General features: G+C 34.9%; 2 protein-coding genes across 2 annotated transcripts; both read left to right on the top strand.

Annotated features, from left to right (window-relative positions):
• The first annotated feature begins 1,379 nt into the window (after positions 1-1,379).
• On the top strand, positions 1,380-9,928 carry LOC123883719. The gene is made up of 12 exons (XM_045932615.1): positions 1,380-1,603; positions 2,306-2,445; positions 6,233-6,515; positions 6,605-6,832; positions 7,332-7,586; positions 7,668-8,338; positions 8,421-8,615; positions 8,716-8,820; positions 8,922-8,988; positions 9,081-9,176; positions 9,260-9,366; positions 9,547-9,928. The coding sequence occupies exons 3-11, from the start codon at positions 6,240-6,242 to the stop codon at positions 9,350-9,352; spliced, it is 1,986 nt and encodes a 661-aa protein (XP_045788571.1). The 5' UTR covers positions 1,380-1,603; positions 2,306-2,445; positions 6,233-6,239; the 3' UTR covers positions 9,353-9,366; positions 9,547-9,928.
• Positions 2,642-5,896, top strand: LOC123886589. The gene has a single exon (XM_045935894.1). It carries the CDS (start codon positions 2,642-2,644, stop codon positions 5,894-5,896), a length of 3,255 nt encoding a protein of 1,084 aa, XP_045791850.1.
• Positions 9,929-18,563: the final 8,635 nt, after the last annotated feature.

Genomic DNA, 18,563 nt, shown 5'->3' with positions numbered 1-18,563 from the left:
ATTTTTCCAAACTGTTCGGGTAACAAAAAAAAAAATTAGAAAATTTTTATATACTTGAACACTTTTTCCAAAGTGTTCCGGTAATCAAAATAAATTTTAGAAAAATTTCATATACCTGAAGTGTTCCGGTAACCAAAAAAAATTTACATACCAGAACATTTTTTTTCAAAGTGTTCCGGTAACCAAATTTTTTTCTTCAGCGTTTTAGTTTATATATGAGGAAAAATTCGTCCATTCAACATTAATGTTGGGGTAGATGGACAATTATTGGGGTAGAAAAAATAATTTCCTAGAATTTTGCTCTTTAGGTCTTCTATGTTGCTCTCAGGCCTTTCAAAAACTCAAATTTTGCCCCTCACAAAATGCAAGACATTTTGGAAGATAACTTCTGAAAAGATTTCATAAGTAAAATTTCAAACTGGGTGAATTAATGACATTTTTTCAGGTTATTTGTCTCAAATCCCGACTGCTTTATTCATAAAAGTTTTCAACACTCATTTGTCGGTAAAGCACAAGTAATATATGTTTTTAAGCGTTTTTTTATTTTTTGTTGATTTAACTTTTTTCTTATATATAAACTTTACAGTTAATGTTTGGAACTAATCTTCCGATAATGCAAAAAAAAAAAAAAAAAATCATTTCGGAATGTAACTACCAAAATGTTTTAAAATTAAATATGTATCATAAGTTATGTTCTGAAACCCTTCGAAAGTTATAAGACTATAATACAGAACATTTGATCATTATTTTTTCACATTATAACCATTTTCATATATACATAACTAGTACTAGTATATAAAGACTAGCTAATTAAATACTCAAACACAATAAAATACTCGCAAAATACTAGTAAAATTATCCATATAAAATATAAACCATCTGAAACATATCCTCAAAAATGCAAATGACATATTAGGTTTTATTATGGACATAAATTTTACATATTTTAAAAGTTATCTTCTATAATCATTTCGGAAGTTACACTAGTAGAAAAATGACTTTTGGTTTGGAGATACCACTACCGGTATGTGAATACCAGTAGTGAAATACATTTGACCAAAGGATTCCACTACTGATATTTTGAAAACGGTAGTGGAAAGTTCAGAGACAAGGGATTTCACTACCGGCTTTGCTAAATCCGTAGTGGAAAGTAGACACGGTGGCAATGTCGTAATTACGTGCAAAATTGTTTTAATTATCTTCCACTACCGATCTAGGATTCACCGGTAGTGGAATCCTAATAGTGTTATTAGTTTTTTCATATTCCCACTTTCCACTACCGATCTAGCTTATCACCGGTAGTGGAATCCTAATAGTGTTAATTATATTTTTCATTCTTCCCAATTTCCCTCATTCTGCAAACGCGAAGAAGAACACTCTCCAATCCAATCGTCCCAATTCTAGTTCTCCCTAATTTGTTCCTCAAATCGTCCCAATTTCTTCAAATCAAACACTCTCCAATCGTTCTCCAATCATTCTCCAATCTCTCCAATCTCCAATCGTCCCAATTTCATTCGCGGTTTCATTCTCCAAACCCTAGACGGAACGACGAACCTGCAAACGCTTAATCGCCTCCAAATCTCTTCGTTTTCATTCGGTAAAGGTATGAATAAATCAAACTTCCCCCAAATTTCATTCGTTTTCGTTTTCATTCGTTTTCTGTTTATGGTTGATCTTGTTTTCATTCGTATTCGTTTTCATTCGTATTCGTTTTCATTCTTTTTCTGTTTATGGTTATTTGCTGGTAAGAAAAACACGCATTTTTCTCATTCAGTACATTTTGGTAGCATTGAATGAAGATTGGATATTCTAAGTTCACGTTTTAAATTGTGAAGGTTTTAAATTGGATATTCGTTTTCATGTGTTTTGGGTTCCTGTTCTTCATCTCTTAGTAAGTTGTTTATGGTTATGGTATCTCTAGCTAAACAATGGTTAAAAGAAGTGAAAAGTATTAAGCAGAAACAGAAAATAGACAACATGTGATTAGAAGAAAGTTAAGGATAATTTTCCTTCTGGTCTTTCTATGTTAATGTTTGTTATGTGACAAAGAAAATGGTTAGTGTTTTTTTTTCCTGATGCTATGTGTTACTGATAGTGACCCAATTTTGGGAGGGTTTTGTGTTTTTTTCTTCCACTAGTTGAATTCAAAGGTGATCTTAAGTAAAGTTACTTTTCACTTTAACACATAATAGTCTGCTTTTGGTATTTATTGGTTGAATAATTGACTTATATTTAGGTAGAATTAATACATAATTGATTCTTAGATCATGTATGAATTGAGGGTTTCAATGCTTGTGCTTTGCAGGGGTGGAGCTGTTTTCTGTGTTAGGCGGTGGTTGCTGCTCCTACGTGTTGACTGCTGCTGTTTAGGGGCTGGTGTTGCTGTTTTTTGGTGTTGTCCTCTTTGTTTGAAGTTAGAAGGTTCAATCACGGTCTCATCTACAGGTACCGATTCTATTTCAAAACATATATAGAAGCTATAAACTTAGATGCAATTCAAATTACTATGTAAAAATTCTGCTATATGCAAATTCTGTTATAGGCTATGAATTTTTATTAAAATGGGGCGAGAGAATGTTTCGCAATAGTAACAACCTAGTCATTCCTTTAACTTAGAATGCATAAATTTCGAAACGTAGGTATGGACCGTAGTTGGATGAGAGCTAATCGATTAAGTACTGAGTACAGACATGGAGTGATGGAATTTCTACAGTTTGCGGAAAGTAATGCTGAACTAGAACGTCCTCCTCCTGAATTTCCTCCACTTTTTCTATGTCCGTGTATAAATTGTGCAAATAAAGAACCAAAACGTACTAAGAAAGAAATCATGAATCATCTAATTTGTGACGGGATTTGTCAAAATTATACACAATGGATATGGCACGGTGAAGTAGTAGCAACGCCAAGTGTGTCCCATAGAGAAAGTGGTAGTGTGGATATCGATGATCGACTAGAAGACATGATGCGTGATATTGGAGAAGATTCGTTTAAGAGGGCGCATGTGTATGAAACTTTATGCAGTGACAAGGATGAACCATTGTATCCGGGATGCACAAATTTTACCCGTTTGTCTGCGGTGTTAAAATTGTTTAATTTGAAAGCAAAAAATGGGTGGACCGACAAAAGTTTCACTGAATTGCTTGAATTGTTGATACAAATGCTTCCAGAAGGTAATGTAATGCCAAATCGTTATTACGAGGCGAAAAAAGTATTGTGTCCAATGGGTTTGGAGTATGAAAAGATACATGCATGCCCTAATGATTGTATATTATACCGAAAAGAGTTTGTAAACTATAATCATTGTCCGACATGTAAGGCGTCTCGCTACAAAAAGAAAGATGGTGATTCTAGTGATGATGAGGTGACCAAAACGGGTCCTCCCGCGAAAGTCGTATGGTACCTACCAATAATTTCAAGGTTCAAGAGATTGTTTGCTAATGCAAATGACGCAAAGAATCTTAGATGGCATGCAGAAGAGAGAAAATGTGATGGCCAAATTCGCCATGTAGCTGATTCTTTGCAATGGAAGAAAATTGACTCTTTGTTTCCAAATTTTGGCAAAGAGTCGAGAAACCTTAGACTTGGACTTGCTACTGATGGAATGAATCCGTTTGGTAATCAAAGTACTAACCATAGTTCATGGCCTGTTCTCCTGATGATTTACAACCTATCTCCTTGGTTGTGCATGAAGCGTAAATATATTATGTTATCGATGATGATTTCAGGCCCAAGACAACCAGGAAATGACATAGATGTTTATCTAAGTCCACTAATTGATGATTTGAAAGTGTTGTGGGAGGAAGGAGTGGATGTTTTTGATTCGTATTCTGGTGAACAGTTCAACATGCGTGCCATGTTGTTTTGCACCATCAACGACTTTCCGGCATACGGCAATTTGTCTGGGTATTCCGTTAAAGGGCATAATGCGTGTCCCATATGTGAAAAAAAAACATGTTATAAGCAACTGAAAAATGGAAAGAAGACTGTTTATCTTGGCCACCGAAAATTTCTAAATCGTTATCATCCATATCGTAGATTGCGAAAAGCTTTTGACGGAGACCAAGAGAATGGTGTTGCTCCAACGCCCTTAACTGGAGAGGAAGTTTATGAACGACAACGAGACATTAATGTTGTCTTCGGAAAGTGCCAAAAGCCAAAAGGGAGAGTGCCAAAAGCGAAAGTGCCAAAAGCCGAAAGTGAAAGTGTCAAAAGGAAAAAGCAGCCTGTTGTGAAAAGTATATGGAAAAAGAGGTCAGTGTTCTTTGATCTTCCATATTGGTCTAGTCTTGATGTAAGACATTGTATTGATGTGATGCACGTGGAGAAAAATGTATGTGATAGTGTAATTGGAACACTTCTCGACATTAAAGGCAAGACAAAAGATGGTGCACATGCTCGTCTTGATATGGATTTGATGGGTATACGACAAGAGTTAATACCACAAAAAATCAATGACAAGACATATTTGCCTCCCGCGTGTCACACTTTGTCTAAAGACGAGAAAACAAGTTTTTGCAAGTGTTTACAAAGTATCAAAGTGCCACATGGTTACTCGTCAAATGTCAAGAGCCTTGTATCAATGAAAGATCTCAAATTAATCGGCTTAAAATCTCATGATTGTCATGTCTTGATGCAACAACTACTACCTGTGGCTATTCGTGGGATATTGCCCGATAATGTTAGGAAAGCTATATGCAGGTTGTGCTTATTCTTCAATGCAATATGTTGTAAAGCAATTGATCCATTGAAGTTAGACGAGTTGGAAAACGAAGCTGCAGTTATCTTGTGTCAATTGGAGATGTATTTTCCTCCTTCATTTTTTGACATTATGGTTCATTTGATTGTTCATCTAGTAAGGGAGATTAGATTGTGTGGCCCAATTTATTTACGGTGGATGTATCCAATAGAGCGATACATGAAGATCCTAAAAGGGTATACAAAAAACCCACACCGTCCGGAAGCTTCGATTGTTGAGAGGTACATTGCAGAAGAAGCTATTGAGTTTTGTTCAAACTATTTGTCAGAAGTGGATGCTATAGGGGTTCCCAAGTCTCGTCATGATGGAAGATGTGACGGTGTGGGCACGCAAGGTTTAAATGTCAAGAGCATGCATATTGATATAATTCTTCAAGCGCATTTGTATATATTGAATAACACTGATGAAGTTCAACCTTACTTGTCTGCTCACAAAAGCATCATAAAGAAAATGCACGATAAGATGAATGAAAAATGGGTGTTAAGAGAGCATAATAAGAAATTCTCAGAGTGGTTTAAAGAAAAGGTCTGCCAAGATGATAGTGTTTCCGATACAATAAAGTGGTTGTCCTATGAGCCTAAATGTAACATATTGACTTGGAGTGCATATGATATTAACAAAACTTCCTTTTATACAAAATCAAAGGATGACCGCAGTACCATGCAAAATAGTGGGGTTATGATTGTGGCAGAGTCCATGCACTTCTCTAGTTCCAAAGATAAAAATCCGGTTATGGCATCTACACCCTACTTTGGGGTGATTGAAGAGATCTGGGAGGTTGATTACGTTGTGTTTAAAGTGCCTTTATTTAAATGCAAATGGATTGATATCAACAATGGTGTGAGAATTGATGAATTAGGATTTACACTAGTTGATCTTTGCAAGTTAGCTTATAAAGACGAACCTTTCATCATGGCATCCCAAGCAAAACAGGTGTTTTATGTCAAAGATCCTTCTAATGAACGGTGGTCGGTGGTTCTACAAGGAAAAAATGTGCATGGTAGTTATGAAAATCAAGAGCTTGATATTTCCGAAATTCCTCCTTTCTCAACAGATGTGCCTACCTTCATTGAAGAAAACGAAGAGGATGATGTGCATGCAGCTATTCGTTTAGATCATGACGAAGGAATATGGGATTAGACATTACTTTCACTATTTGCATTTTTTTACCACTTGTTTTGTAACACATAGTAATAAAACACCATTTGTTTTGATTGTTATTGAATTTTTTGTGCTGCGACATTTATGCTTAATTCAGTTTTATGCAAGTGTTTTATGCTTAATTCAGTTTTTTGTGTTTTGTGCTGCGACATTTATATTGCAAGTGTCTTATGCTTAATTCAGTTTTTTTTTTTTTGTTTTGTGCTGAGACATTTTAATTTGCGACATTTATTTTTTGGTTGTTATTGCTATTAACCAACAACTCAGTTTTTGTGTCTTATGCTTAATTCATTTTTTTGTGTTTTGTGTAAACAGATACGATATGGCTGATTCAACCGACAACTCTGCTGAAACTAGTCAAAGTAATAAAAAAAGTGTTAGAGGTCCCACTATGTTGAAAGCAATTGAAAACGTTCGTAAAACGGGTATAAAGATCCCTCTCCAGTTTGATCTAGAAACTGGAGAGTGTTATGGTAACAATGCCTCCCATTTTAAGAGTTACGTAGCACTTCTTACTCGAGAAAGATGCAGTATTGCGAAAGAGTTGTGGAAACATATACCTGAAGGAGTAAAGAATGCTATGTGGACAGATATTAAGGTATTTGAAATTCAACATTTTGTTATATTTTATTATCATATCAAATACATCTTATGCTAACACCAAATTTTTTAATGTAAATATTATAGGCTATTTTTGTTATACCTGAGTTTGATGATGCAAAAAAGAGTGATCATTTTAAGAAAATATGGTTTCACTATGCGGGGGAGCGATGGAAAGATTTTAAATCACGGTTGACTAGAACTTATATCACAGACCCCAAACCAGATGACGTTCCTCCATACGTCAAGTATCCTTACATCAAAAAAGATATATGGGAAGAGTTTGTGAAGTATCGACAGACCTCTGATTTTAAGGTTAGTGTAATTTCAAAATCATTAAACTGTGTTGACTGCTGCTTCTGCTGCTACTGTGTTAAATATTGTGTTTTGTGATTTGTGATTTTGTGATTTTTATGTCTTGACTGCTGCTACTGCGCTAAAACCGCGCTAAAACTGCGCTAAAACCGCGCTAAAACTGCTGATTCTGTCTTTAACATTGCCTAAAACCGTGATTCTGCTGAAACTGCCTTTAACACCTTCATTTTTCTGCTGAAAACTGTGATTCTGTCTTTAACATTGCCTAAAACTGCGCTAAAACCGCGCTAAAACTGCGCTAAAACCGCGCTAAAATTGCTGATTCTGTCTTTAACATTGCCTAAACTGCTGAAACTGTGAAACTGTCTTGACTGCTGAAACTGTGATTTTGTGATTTTGTGATTGTGATTCTGAAACTATCTTGCAAAGAATAGGAAAAAAGTCTGTTGAAACTGCTGAATGTGATTTTTACATTACTAATTATTTGAGTTTATAATAGGAAAAAAGTCAAAAGGGTAGGGAGAATCATGCAAAGAATGTTTACCCACATGTATTATCCCGTGGCGGGTATAAGAGGCTCGAGGAGCAGATGATCAATGAAAAGAGACAATCCTTATCGAAAGATAGTTCTGGCTTAACTGATGATGATCGTCATCCATCTCCACCGGAACGCTATGAGACATGGACGAGAGCACGACAAAAGAAAGGGGGAGAATTCACATCTGAGCCTGTAAAAAAAGTTGCTGAGAAAATTGTAAGTAACATTATAATCATGCTTTTGCTTCAAGTAACACAATTATTTACTATATTGTGACTTTGTTTGTGCATGTTGTAGGAGAAAATTGTTGAAGACTCAAAAAAGGGTGACTTTGTTCCAACGGGACGTCACGATGTCCTAACAGAAGCCATTGGAACACCTGAGCATGGTGGTAGTGTTCGTGGTGTTGGAAAAAAACATAACATTACCACTTACTGGGGAAGATCAAAGGTTTCACGTCAAAGACAAGGTATAGATGTCAAAGAGCAACTAGCAGCATTTAAAGCAGATTTGGAAGCTAAGTTTGAGGAAAAGTTGGCGCAAGAGCGTAAGATGATGCAAGATTCTCTTATGGAGACACTAAAGTCCATGGGTTTATCCCAAACCTCTGATACAAATAATAGAGTCATGGTACCTGAAGCTTGTGCTGAACAAGTTGTTGTCACCGGAAGCGCAAAAGGGAGTTGTTCTCCTGCACCGGTCAAGATGCAAAATGAACTCAAGGAGGTTGTTGTCACTGAAAGCGCAAAAGGAAGTCGTTCTCCTGCACCGGTAGCAGAGGCTGAAGATAACATGGACGATGTTCAGAGATTGTTAATCATGGTTCTGAAAAAGGGTGATGATCATTTGGATGTACAATTAACTCATTGTTCAATGTGTACTAATTTTCTCATGTCTTGCAAGTGTATAAGAGAGTTGTTGGTGGGTTTTATTTGGCTCGACATGAGTACTCTAAGTGTTTGGTGCTCGTAAGTGTACTTTCTTATTTACTACTATCTCAATATCTGTTAATATGTTATATATCTCTCCTAACTTTAAAATTATATTCAGGTACATTCATCGTTTATGCATTGAAAACAACACCACAAATGTATATGGAATTTTGGAACCAAGTTTTCTGAACATTGTTGGTGATGCTGGGAAAAAAAGTGATCAGAGAATATCTCAAAGTAAATGCAAGAAATACATCCAGCATAAGTTAGAAAATGAAAAGAAAGAGTGTCAATTATTACCATTTAACCATGGGTAAGTTTGTATGAATTTGTGTATTTTTTTAATACTTATTTATTTTTTATAACTCATAGTTATTAACAATATAATACTGTTCTTCCACGCACGCGTACAGAGGACATTGGCAGTTGATAATACTTTGTCCAAAGATAAATACCGTGGTTGTTATTTGTTCACTACATTGGAAACTTAATCCAATAATGGAGAAAATTGTTTCAAGGTAATTAAGTTTATACTTTAGGGGTTTTGGTTATATACTATAAACATAAATTATTACAAATTTTATATGATTTTATGCGGCTTTTTTTTCTTATGAATTAGTGTTTTTACGGTTGATCAAATGGCGAATGGCAATAGAAAGAACAATACCGTATGGCTTTATCCACAAGTAAGTGTGGTATTCTAACTTTATATATATTTACTTTTTTGATAAGTAAGTGTGGTATTTTTTGATCAAATGTTACTATATATAATTTGTAGGCGAGGAAACAATATAATTCAAATGACTGTGGATACTATGTAATGAAAAATATGTTGGACATTGTCACTGCTAAGATAACTGATTCTTGGATGGAGGTAATAATTTTTATTTTTTATACATCAATAATTTTTTATAACCGAGTCAAGAATAGTTTTATATTATTATTTACTTATTGTAGGTATTTAATGACCCAAAAGAGTTAACAGCTGAGGAGATGTATGAATTGCGATTACGTTGGTCAACATATTTTTTGTCGTTATTGGAGGGTTAAGATCGATTTATCTGGTGAGTTATAGAATAGTTCATTATTTGAACTTTGTTTTTGCAAATTGGTCTATTCAATACATTGCAGCAATTTTAGTTTACACTTGTTTACACTTGGAAGCAGATCAGGTGATGGAATTGGTAATTTGAGTTGCTGTTTTGGAATTGGATAGAGCTAGTTTTGATTTTTGTGTATATTAGGGGGCTGTTTTGGACTTGCTGTTTAACCAATTCCTCATCACCAATTCTGCAGGGTGATGAGGAATTTGAGGAATTTGCTGTTTTGGACTTGCTGTTATTAACCAATTCTGCAGGGTGATGAGGAATTTGAGATCCCACTGTTTTGGACTTGCTGTTTTGGACTGTCATGGAATTGGTAGTTTGAGTTGCTGTTTTGGAATTGGATAGAGCTAGTTTTGATTTTTGTGTATATTAGGGGGCTGTATGCTTGGAATTAGAATAGATATAATTAGTGATAATGTTAAGTTTTGTGATTTTAATGTATTGAATGTGTAACTTGTTAGGAATTGACAATGAATTGTGGAAAATAATATTCGAAATTATGACAATTTTCTTTTGCGTTATTACCTACTAAAAGAACGTATAATTTATGCGCCGGAAGGGCGCCATATATTAATATGCAGGCACAGGAATTAAAAAAAACGAAAAAAAACAAAAAAAAAAACTAACATACCACTACTGATATTTATAACAATCAGTAGTGAAAACCATACATACCACTACGGGTATTTGTAAATACCCGTAGTGGTATCCTCAATTCTAAAAAAAAAAAATTAAAACCACACATACCACTACCGGTATTTACAAATACCGGTAGTGGAATCCCAGACTCTAAAAAAAAAAAAATGAAAACCACACATACCACTACGGGTATTTGTAAATACCCGTAGTGGTATCCCAGATTCTAAAAAAAAAAAACTGGAAACAATACATACCACTACGGGTATTTGTTAAATACCCGTAGTGGTATCCCAGATTCTAAAAAAAAAAAACTGGAAACAATACATACCACTACGGGTATTTGTTAAATACCCGTAGTGGTATCCCAGATTCTAAAAAAAAAAAACTGGAAACAATACATACCACTACGGGTATTTGTTAATACCAGTAGTGGAATCCTCAATTCTAAAAAAAAAAAATTAAAACCACACATACCACTACCGGTATTTACAAATACCGGTAGTGGAATCCCAGACTATAAAAAAAAAATGAAAACTATACATACCACTACGGATATTGAAAATACCCGTAGTGGAATCTCATACATACCACTACGGGTATTTGTAAATACCCGTAGTGGAATCCTCATAAATTTAATTAATAATACAGTAGAAACCTGACATACCACGACGGGTATAAAAAGACCCGTCGTGGAAAGTATTGACTTACAACGACGAGTGTATTTACTACCGGCCGCGGCCAGTAGTGGAATCCCTATTTGGCCGGTAGTGGAATCCCCTTTCTGCACTAGTGTTAACTTTCATAACCTCTTACGTTTAAAAATTATCTTACATAACATTCTGAGAGACAAAAATAAATTTTTGGAAGAACTGAGAGCAAGACAAACAAGTAAATTTCATTAAACTAATGTCTTGTGACTTGGTAAACTTTGAACCCTCCTAAACTAAGCTTTTGGATCAACATCTGAGCAAATCATCAACTTAGTAAATTTTTATTCTGAAGAGCAAACTTTGCAGAAATATCAACTAAAAAAACAAGTCAACACCACAAAACATTATAGCAAGTGTCCTGATTTAGAGTTAATTTTTTGTTTAAAATATAAATAAGTCCACCGGTATACTTTTGATAACTTGTTGCTAGCTAGAGACTTTGTATGACCACACTTTTTTTTTTGAACAGCAAATTAATATAATTCTTAACCTAGCATTTTCCGTGCCCCGGGCACTAGTTAAGCATGCTAAAAAAAGGAAACAAATGATAAAGTTAATGATAAAAGAGAATGACTTTTTACATCTTTAAAACATTGAATGCACAATTTACAAGATAAAATTTCAATTTTGAGATCCTTAACTAGTGCCCCGGGGTACTGTTTAGCATTTTCCTAATATTAGGGTTTAATAACCGAATGACCACACTTCTATTTTACTTCTAATTAAGACTTAGCAAGTGAACACACAACAAATTATATATTTTTTTCTTTACCTACTCTAAATTTTCATCTTAGACAAACTTTTAGATTTGAACTTTGACCATAGACTTTAAAAAAACAGATGATAAAAAATTAGTAAATATATATAATTTCATTAGCATAAATTATGTTTTTTTTAACACTATATAGTAAATTTTTTATGTTGCTAAGAGATTTATTTTAAATTTTAATATTGCTAAGCGATAAAAAAAAAGTACATCATTACATATTAGGTATGACTACGCTTACCAAAAAATATTAGGTATACTACGAATTATCGTAGAAAAAGACATGTCTTCAAAACCAACAACAAATAACATTAACAAATGAGTTTATAGCTGAGGTTTGATCTTTGTTGACACCGTTTTTAAAGATATCCCCTTATATGCACTTTAAAAATTAATTTGAACTAGATCAAATTCAATCTCAATCTCAAAAGAGTAGCTATAAGTATATGACCAATATTCGTCAAAAAAAAAATTTATATGACCACTATTTGACAATTTTTAAGACAATTTTTTTAGAGAGATCGAGAGAGTTGTCTAAAAAAATTATCCCAAATTAATTGTACAAACACAAATATGGGTTGTCAAATAGCAAATTTGAGATAATCTATTAAACTAGGGATATACTTTTCGCGCCCCCCAATCACATACGCACCCCCAACATTTAAAATTTACTCCTCTCGCTGTTTAGAATGCGAGTGTGTAAATAGAAAAAAAATTGGGGAAAAAAAGTTGGCATTCTAGCATGCAAACTGTGGCGAATCTTATGAAAATCAAATTTTTTTGTCCGCTTCGCCATTCTCTCATCTTCCATTAAATAATGTTGATTGAAACACAGTTCGCAAGTTAAAGTTTGAACCCTTCATTCATCCCCAAGAACATATTTTGAATGGAACACTGTATGAGCGAGTGATTAAAAAAAAGAGGTTTCAATTTATATAATTATTCAGTGTGTGTGTGTGTGATTAATCGATACTGTCATAACCACTCCAATGACCAATTAAAATATGGTATTGGACGGTGATCAAATTTTTATAAGGTTTAATAGTTAAAGTGAAAATTGATCGCAATCTAAATAGTGAACTGTGTTTCAGTTTGCTTTTAGGTTGCGAGTCACAAACTCAAAATATTTTGGGTAAATAGGTGTTTACCCCCTGCAAAATATGCTAGTTTTGTTTTACCCCCTGCAAAATAAAAATTTTGGATTCCCCCCTTGCAATATCAAGATTTTTTGCTTTTGCCCCCTTAGTGGACAAGTTGGACACTGACTGGACAAATTTGATGATGTGACTTCTTAGGTGGCTTTTAATTTAGTTTTGATTAATTAAATTGGTGACTCATAAATAAATATTGCCTAAGTGGATTTTAATTTATTTTTTATTAATTTAAAAAAAAAAAATCTGGAAGAAGAACAACAACATGAACTCCTTTCCTTGTTCAACCCCATCAAAATCTAGAAACTCTAGGAAAAAACTAGAAACCTAGGATGATCAACTCCATCACCACCGTCTTCCTCGAGAATGCCGTCGTTACCATCAAACCCACCTCCGGCACCGTCAGTCTCTCTCGATATCAAATCTCTCTCTCTCTCTCTCTCTCTCTCTCTCTCTCTCTCTCGATCTCAAATTTGAATATCACTCTCGATCTCGATCCCTCTGTCTCTCTCGTCTGGATACATTTTTTGAATGGTTTTTTCTGGGTTTTTTGAATAGGTTGTTGTTTTTGTGAGGAAGATGAAGAAGGGTTGAATCTGGAAGAGGAAAATAATTTCTGCTTTTTTTTAAAAAATCTGCGTTTTTTATACTTTATGATGGTGTTGTTTGGATCGAGAAGTGAGAGACATAGGGGTTCTCTTGAATTCATTTGATTTCTATTGGGGTTCTCTTGTATTAAAGCTGAATTGCAAGGAAATTATATGGTTTTGTTGCGGGGTACAACGTTGTCAGAATTGTCTGGGAAAAAGCCATGATGTTGTTGATGATGTTGTTGTACTTGTTTTTGGATTTATGGGTTACTGATTGAATTGATGGGATGAAGAATTGGGAAGAAGAATTATGTTTTTGGGTTAGGAAGAAATTTGGTTGTTGCAAGGGATGAAGATTAGAAGAACAAAAGAAATTTATGATTATGTTTCTGGGTTTACTTCCTCCGTCACCGAGATTGATTTTTGGAAGAAAAAAATTTGGGTTCTTTTTGAATTGTTGTTCTTGGTGGTGTTGATGATTTTGTTGATGTTGTTGTTGTTCTTGGTGGTGTTGATGTTGTTGTTCTGGTTGAATGATGAAGGTTTGTTGGAACAAAATTGATTTAAAAATGTTAGCCCCTAAATCTATAAAGGTTTTGATGATAACAAAGTATTAATAAACAATTGGAAGGACTAAAAATTTATTTTAAGTGCGCAGATATAAGCATCAGATAAGCTCTGAGTGAAATTCAGAGGATGTGAATTCAGAAGTTCACAAGCGCTCAGAAGATGTTGGACTTCAGAAGTTACAACCTTCAGATGGTGAAGTCTTCAGAACTTCTTGAGTAACTAAAGTTTCATCAACCTCTGAAGATCTTTTTGAAAGCTGTGAAGATTCCCTTTGCAAGTCAACTCTTCTACCAATGAAGAAAAGGACCTTTCAAGCCTGATCAGTTCAGCTACTCTCGTTTTGTCTGTCCTCACTTGAGAACGTGGGTCTTCAGACTTGTTAGCTGAATAAGGAAAGTCTACTCTGCAGTAGTCAAAGTATCTGAAACTCTTACTCAGTTTAGATACAAACAAACTGCATCAAGACAGATTGCTTGAAGACAAAAGATTATCAACTCCAACGGTTCTTTTTGCAACGACTCTTTTCTGGTGGTATATATACTAGAAGGATCAGTTGCATTATACATATAACAATTATTAAGGATTGAACGTGCGCTGAACAAACTCTGAATTCTGTGTATACAAGCTCTGAACCTCTTATCAAGTGTTTTTGCACTTTAGTCAAATACTCTGTACTCTTTGTATTTGCTCTCTTTAGGTTCTTCTAAGAGCATCTGTATACTTTCATATACTTTACTATTACTTGAGGAAACTTAAGCTTGTGTGCTTAAGTGTGAAGTCTTGAGCTTGTGTGCTTGAGCATTGTTGTGAAGTCTCTTGCTTGTGTGCTTGAGCAGGTGTAATCTTGTGTGATTATAGTGAAATCCCTTGGAAGTGCAAGGGGACTGGACTACTCTCGTTTTGTGAGAGGAACCAGTATAAATTGCTTGTGTGATCTCTCTCTCTCTTAACTTGTTTTATTGTGTTTATTTATCCGCTGCTGTTGTAGTTTAGTTAAGAACTTGAAAAAGTTTTAAACTTGACTAAAACACAATTCAACCCCCCCTTCTTGTGTTTTCACACCTTCAATTGGTATCAGAGCTCTGGTCTGTTACTTTCACTTAACAGTGAGACAGTAAAGATCTTGTGAGAACACTATGTCTGGAGGAGACGATAGTAGTACTAGAACTACCGGTGAAGCCGGTGAGGCCAGTGGTGCTGGTGGTGGTCCTAGAAATGCTTTTGGTTTTGACTACTTAAGTAATGAATCACATGAACATAGTGGCAATAGAAAAGCCCCTATATTCAATGGTGATGCATCTTTATTTGAGTGGTGGAAGGAAAGACTGTATAGCAATATTACTGCTATTGATCATGAGTTGTGGGATTTGGTTGAGCTGGGAGTAACTTTTGAAAACTTAAATGAACATGGAAGATTGTCCATTGAGCATAGAAAGTTACTCACACCAGCTAACTTAAAAACCTACACTAAGCATCATAGAGTAAAGGATATTGTTGTTGGTGCTATTAGACATGAGGATTATGTCAGAATAGAGAACAAGTCCACTGCTAAATCTATCTTTGACTCTATGTGTGCTACCTATGATGGAAATGAAAAGGTTCAAGAGGCTAAGGCTAGTCTCTTGATAAGGCAATATGAACTATTCACTATGCAACAAGATGAAAACATTGAGACTATGTTTACAAGGTTTCAAATCCTTGTATCTGGTCTTAAAGCTCTTAAGAGAAGTTATTCCACCTATGACCATGTTCAGAAGATTCTGAGAAGTCTTCCTATTGCTTGGAGACCTAAGGTCACTGCAATAGAGGAAGCTCAAAATCTCAAGACTCTGAGTCTTGAGGCTCTGATAAGCAATCTCAGAAGCCATGAGATGGTTCTGAATGCTGATTCAGAAGCTAAGAAGAAGTCCAAGTCTGTGGCTTTACAGTCAACTAGGACTCCTTCTAAAGCTCTTAAGACTCAGCTTCTTGACATTGAAGAGGAATCTTCTGCAGATGGTCAAGAGGAGGAAATGGGTGAAGATGAGTTTGCTTTATTCACCAAGTTTCAGCAATGGAACAGATTTAACAAAAGAAATTTCAGAGGTAACAGCTCCAGAAATTTTGTCAGCAAAAAGGATGATCAGAAGAACTGCTTCAACTGTAAGAAGCCAGGACACTTTATTGCTGATTGTCCAGAAATGTCTGCTAAAGATAAAAGCAAAAGATACAGCTCAAAGAAGCAACAATTTAAGAGCAAATTGAAAAAGAGTCTGATGGCTACTTTTGAAGAGTTATCATCTGAGGAAGAAGTTGAGGAAGAAGAAGAGGCAAATCTAGCCCTGATGGCTTCAGCTGACTCAGATGCAGACTCAGAGGATGAATCAGAATCAGAATCAGATTCAGAAGTAACAGATGAGGTATTTTCTGACTGTTCTAAATCTCAACTTATAACTGCACTTAACAAGGTCATTGAGAAACTTCTCAGAGTGTTAAGTAAACAAAAAGTTTTACAAGAAAAACTTAACACTCTGACTGAACAAGCAGAACATTTTCAAGGTCTATATCAAGAAACTCTGAATAGAGTAAATGACTTTGAAAAGGGTTGTGCTGTTTGTCACAAACCTATTGATGAGTAGGAAATAGCTCTTCAACAGTTTGTGCATCTCAACCTTGGGAAGAGCAAAGCTGCTAATAGAATTTATAATGTTTTGAGACATAGAGGAGAAGGACTTGGCTATGAATATGGTAGAACATATTCAAAGCTAAAAACCTTTGCCAAAAAGGTTGGAAAATCTTGGGTTTATTATGTTGTTCCACCAAGTGAAGAGGGAAAGAATCCTGGTATTGTTGAAAATGACAATGATGATCTAGAAGCTGACAGCTCAGAGGAACCAAGTGCCTCAGGATTTGGAAAGAAAAGTTCAGAACATAGAAGTTGTTCAGAACCTGAGAACATCAGTTCAGAAGTTCTGAAGGCTTCAACATCTGAGACTTCAAATTCTGGATCCAAAGGAACTTCAGTACCTGAAGCCAGTCAATCTAAAAGATCAGAAGTTTTTAAAAAGAAAAATTCTAAATCTCAGATGAAGTACATGACTCAGATTATTTATGATTCTAGAGTCAGTAGATATAATCAATCAGAACATGGGATTGGTGATAAATACAAACCCTGGAATCATAAACAATCCAAATCCTGGAATAATAACAAATTTCAAAAGAAAAGGTTTCAAAAAGGTCATTATTCCAAACCAAGATCTTTCTCTAACACTAGACAACATAGTAAGCATTTATGGACTAACAAGCGTGGACCCAGAAGATGGGTACCAAAAGCTGAAATAATGTATCATTCAGATTTACCAACTAGGAAAGGATATGTCCTACCTAGAGTATGGAAACAAGTCCTATGCAAAGGAAGAAGGGCTTATGTCCTAGACAAATGGCTGACAAGTTCTCAAGTTAACAATCAGAACTTGAAAAATGAAGAGGAAGAATACTGGGATGACTTTATCATTAACCTTGATGAAGAGTTCTATCGCAATGATTAAAGTTGTTTCTCATACAGCCTGCCACTCAAAGAAGTATCATGAATCACTCATGGTATCTGGATAGTGGATGTTCAAGGCATATGACTGGTGACAAACAACTATTTTCTAAGCTGACTTTGAAAGAAGGAGGATCTGTTGGCTTTGGAGGTAATCAAAAAGGAAAGATAATAGGTACAGGTACAGTAGGTAATTCCTCCCTATCTATTAATGATATTTGGTTAGTAGATGGACTCAAACATAACTTATTGAGCATAAGTCAATTTTGCGACAATGGTTATGTAGTTGTCTTTAATAAGGAATCATGTACTGTATCTAAACAATCTGATAACTCCATTATATTCAAAGGTCTGAGAAAGAACAATGTTTATAAAATTAATCTTTCTGATTTGAATGAACAAAAAGTGATGTGTCTTTTGACTTTGAGTGAGGAAAAATGGATCTGGCATAAGAGGTTAGGCCATGCTAACTGGAGGTTAATCTCTAAGCTTAGTAAGCTTGACCTTGTCAGAGGATTACCAAAAATCAAATATCACTCAAACACACTTTGTGGTTCTTGTCAAAAAGGAAAAATTACAAAATCATCTTTTAAACCTAAAAACATTGTTTCTACCTCAAGACCATTGGAACTTCTTCACATTGATCTTTTTGGGCCAGTTCACACTGCCTCTATCAATGGAAAGAAGTATGGATTAGTAATTGTTGATGATTACAGTAGATGGACTTGGGTAAAATTCTTAAGAACAAAAGATGAAGCTTATGATGAGTTTAGCATCTTCTGCAAACAAATTCAAAATGAAAAAGGCTACACTATTTTAAAAGTTAGAAGTGATCATGGTGGAGAATTTGAAAATGAACCTTTTGAAAACTTTTGTGAAAAATATGGCATCTTGCATGAATTCTCTTCTCCTAGAACTCCTCAACAAAATGGGGTTGTAGAAAGGAAGAATAGAACTCTGCAAGAAATGGCCAGAACCATGATGCATGAAACTAATGTAGCAAAATTTTTATGGGCAGAAGCTGTAAACACAGCATGTTATGTTCAAAATAGAATCTATATCAGATCTAAATTGAACAAAACTGCTTATGAATTGTTCAAAGGAAGAAAGCCTGACATTTCTTATTTTCATCAGTTTGGATGTACATGTTATATCTTAAACAACAAAGTCCATCTAAAGAAATTTGATGCTAGAGGTTATAAGGGT

This window comes from Trifolium pratense, linkage group LG5 (assembly GCF_020283565.1).
Source record: "Trifolium pratense cultivar HEN17-A07 linkage group LG5, ARS_RC_1.1, whole genome shotgun sequence".
Classification (NCBI taxonomy): domain Eukaryota; kingdom Viridiplantae; phylum Streptophyta; class Magnoliopsida; order Fabales; family Fabaceae; genus Trifolium; species Trifolium pratense.
Note: the sequence above shows the minus strand (reverse complement) of the source record. Positions and strands in the feature narration are given on the sequence as shown.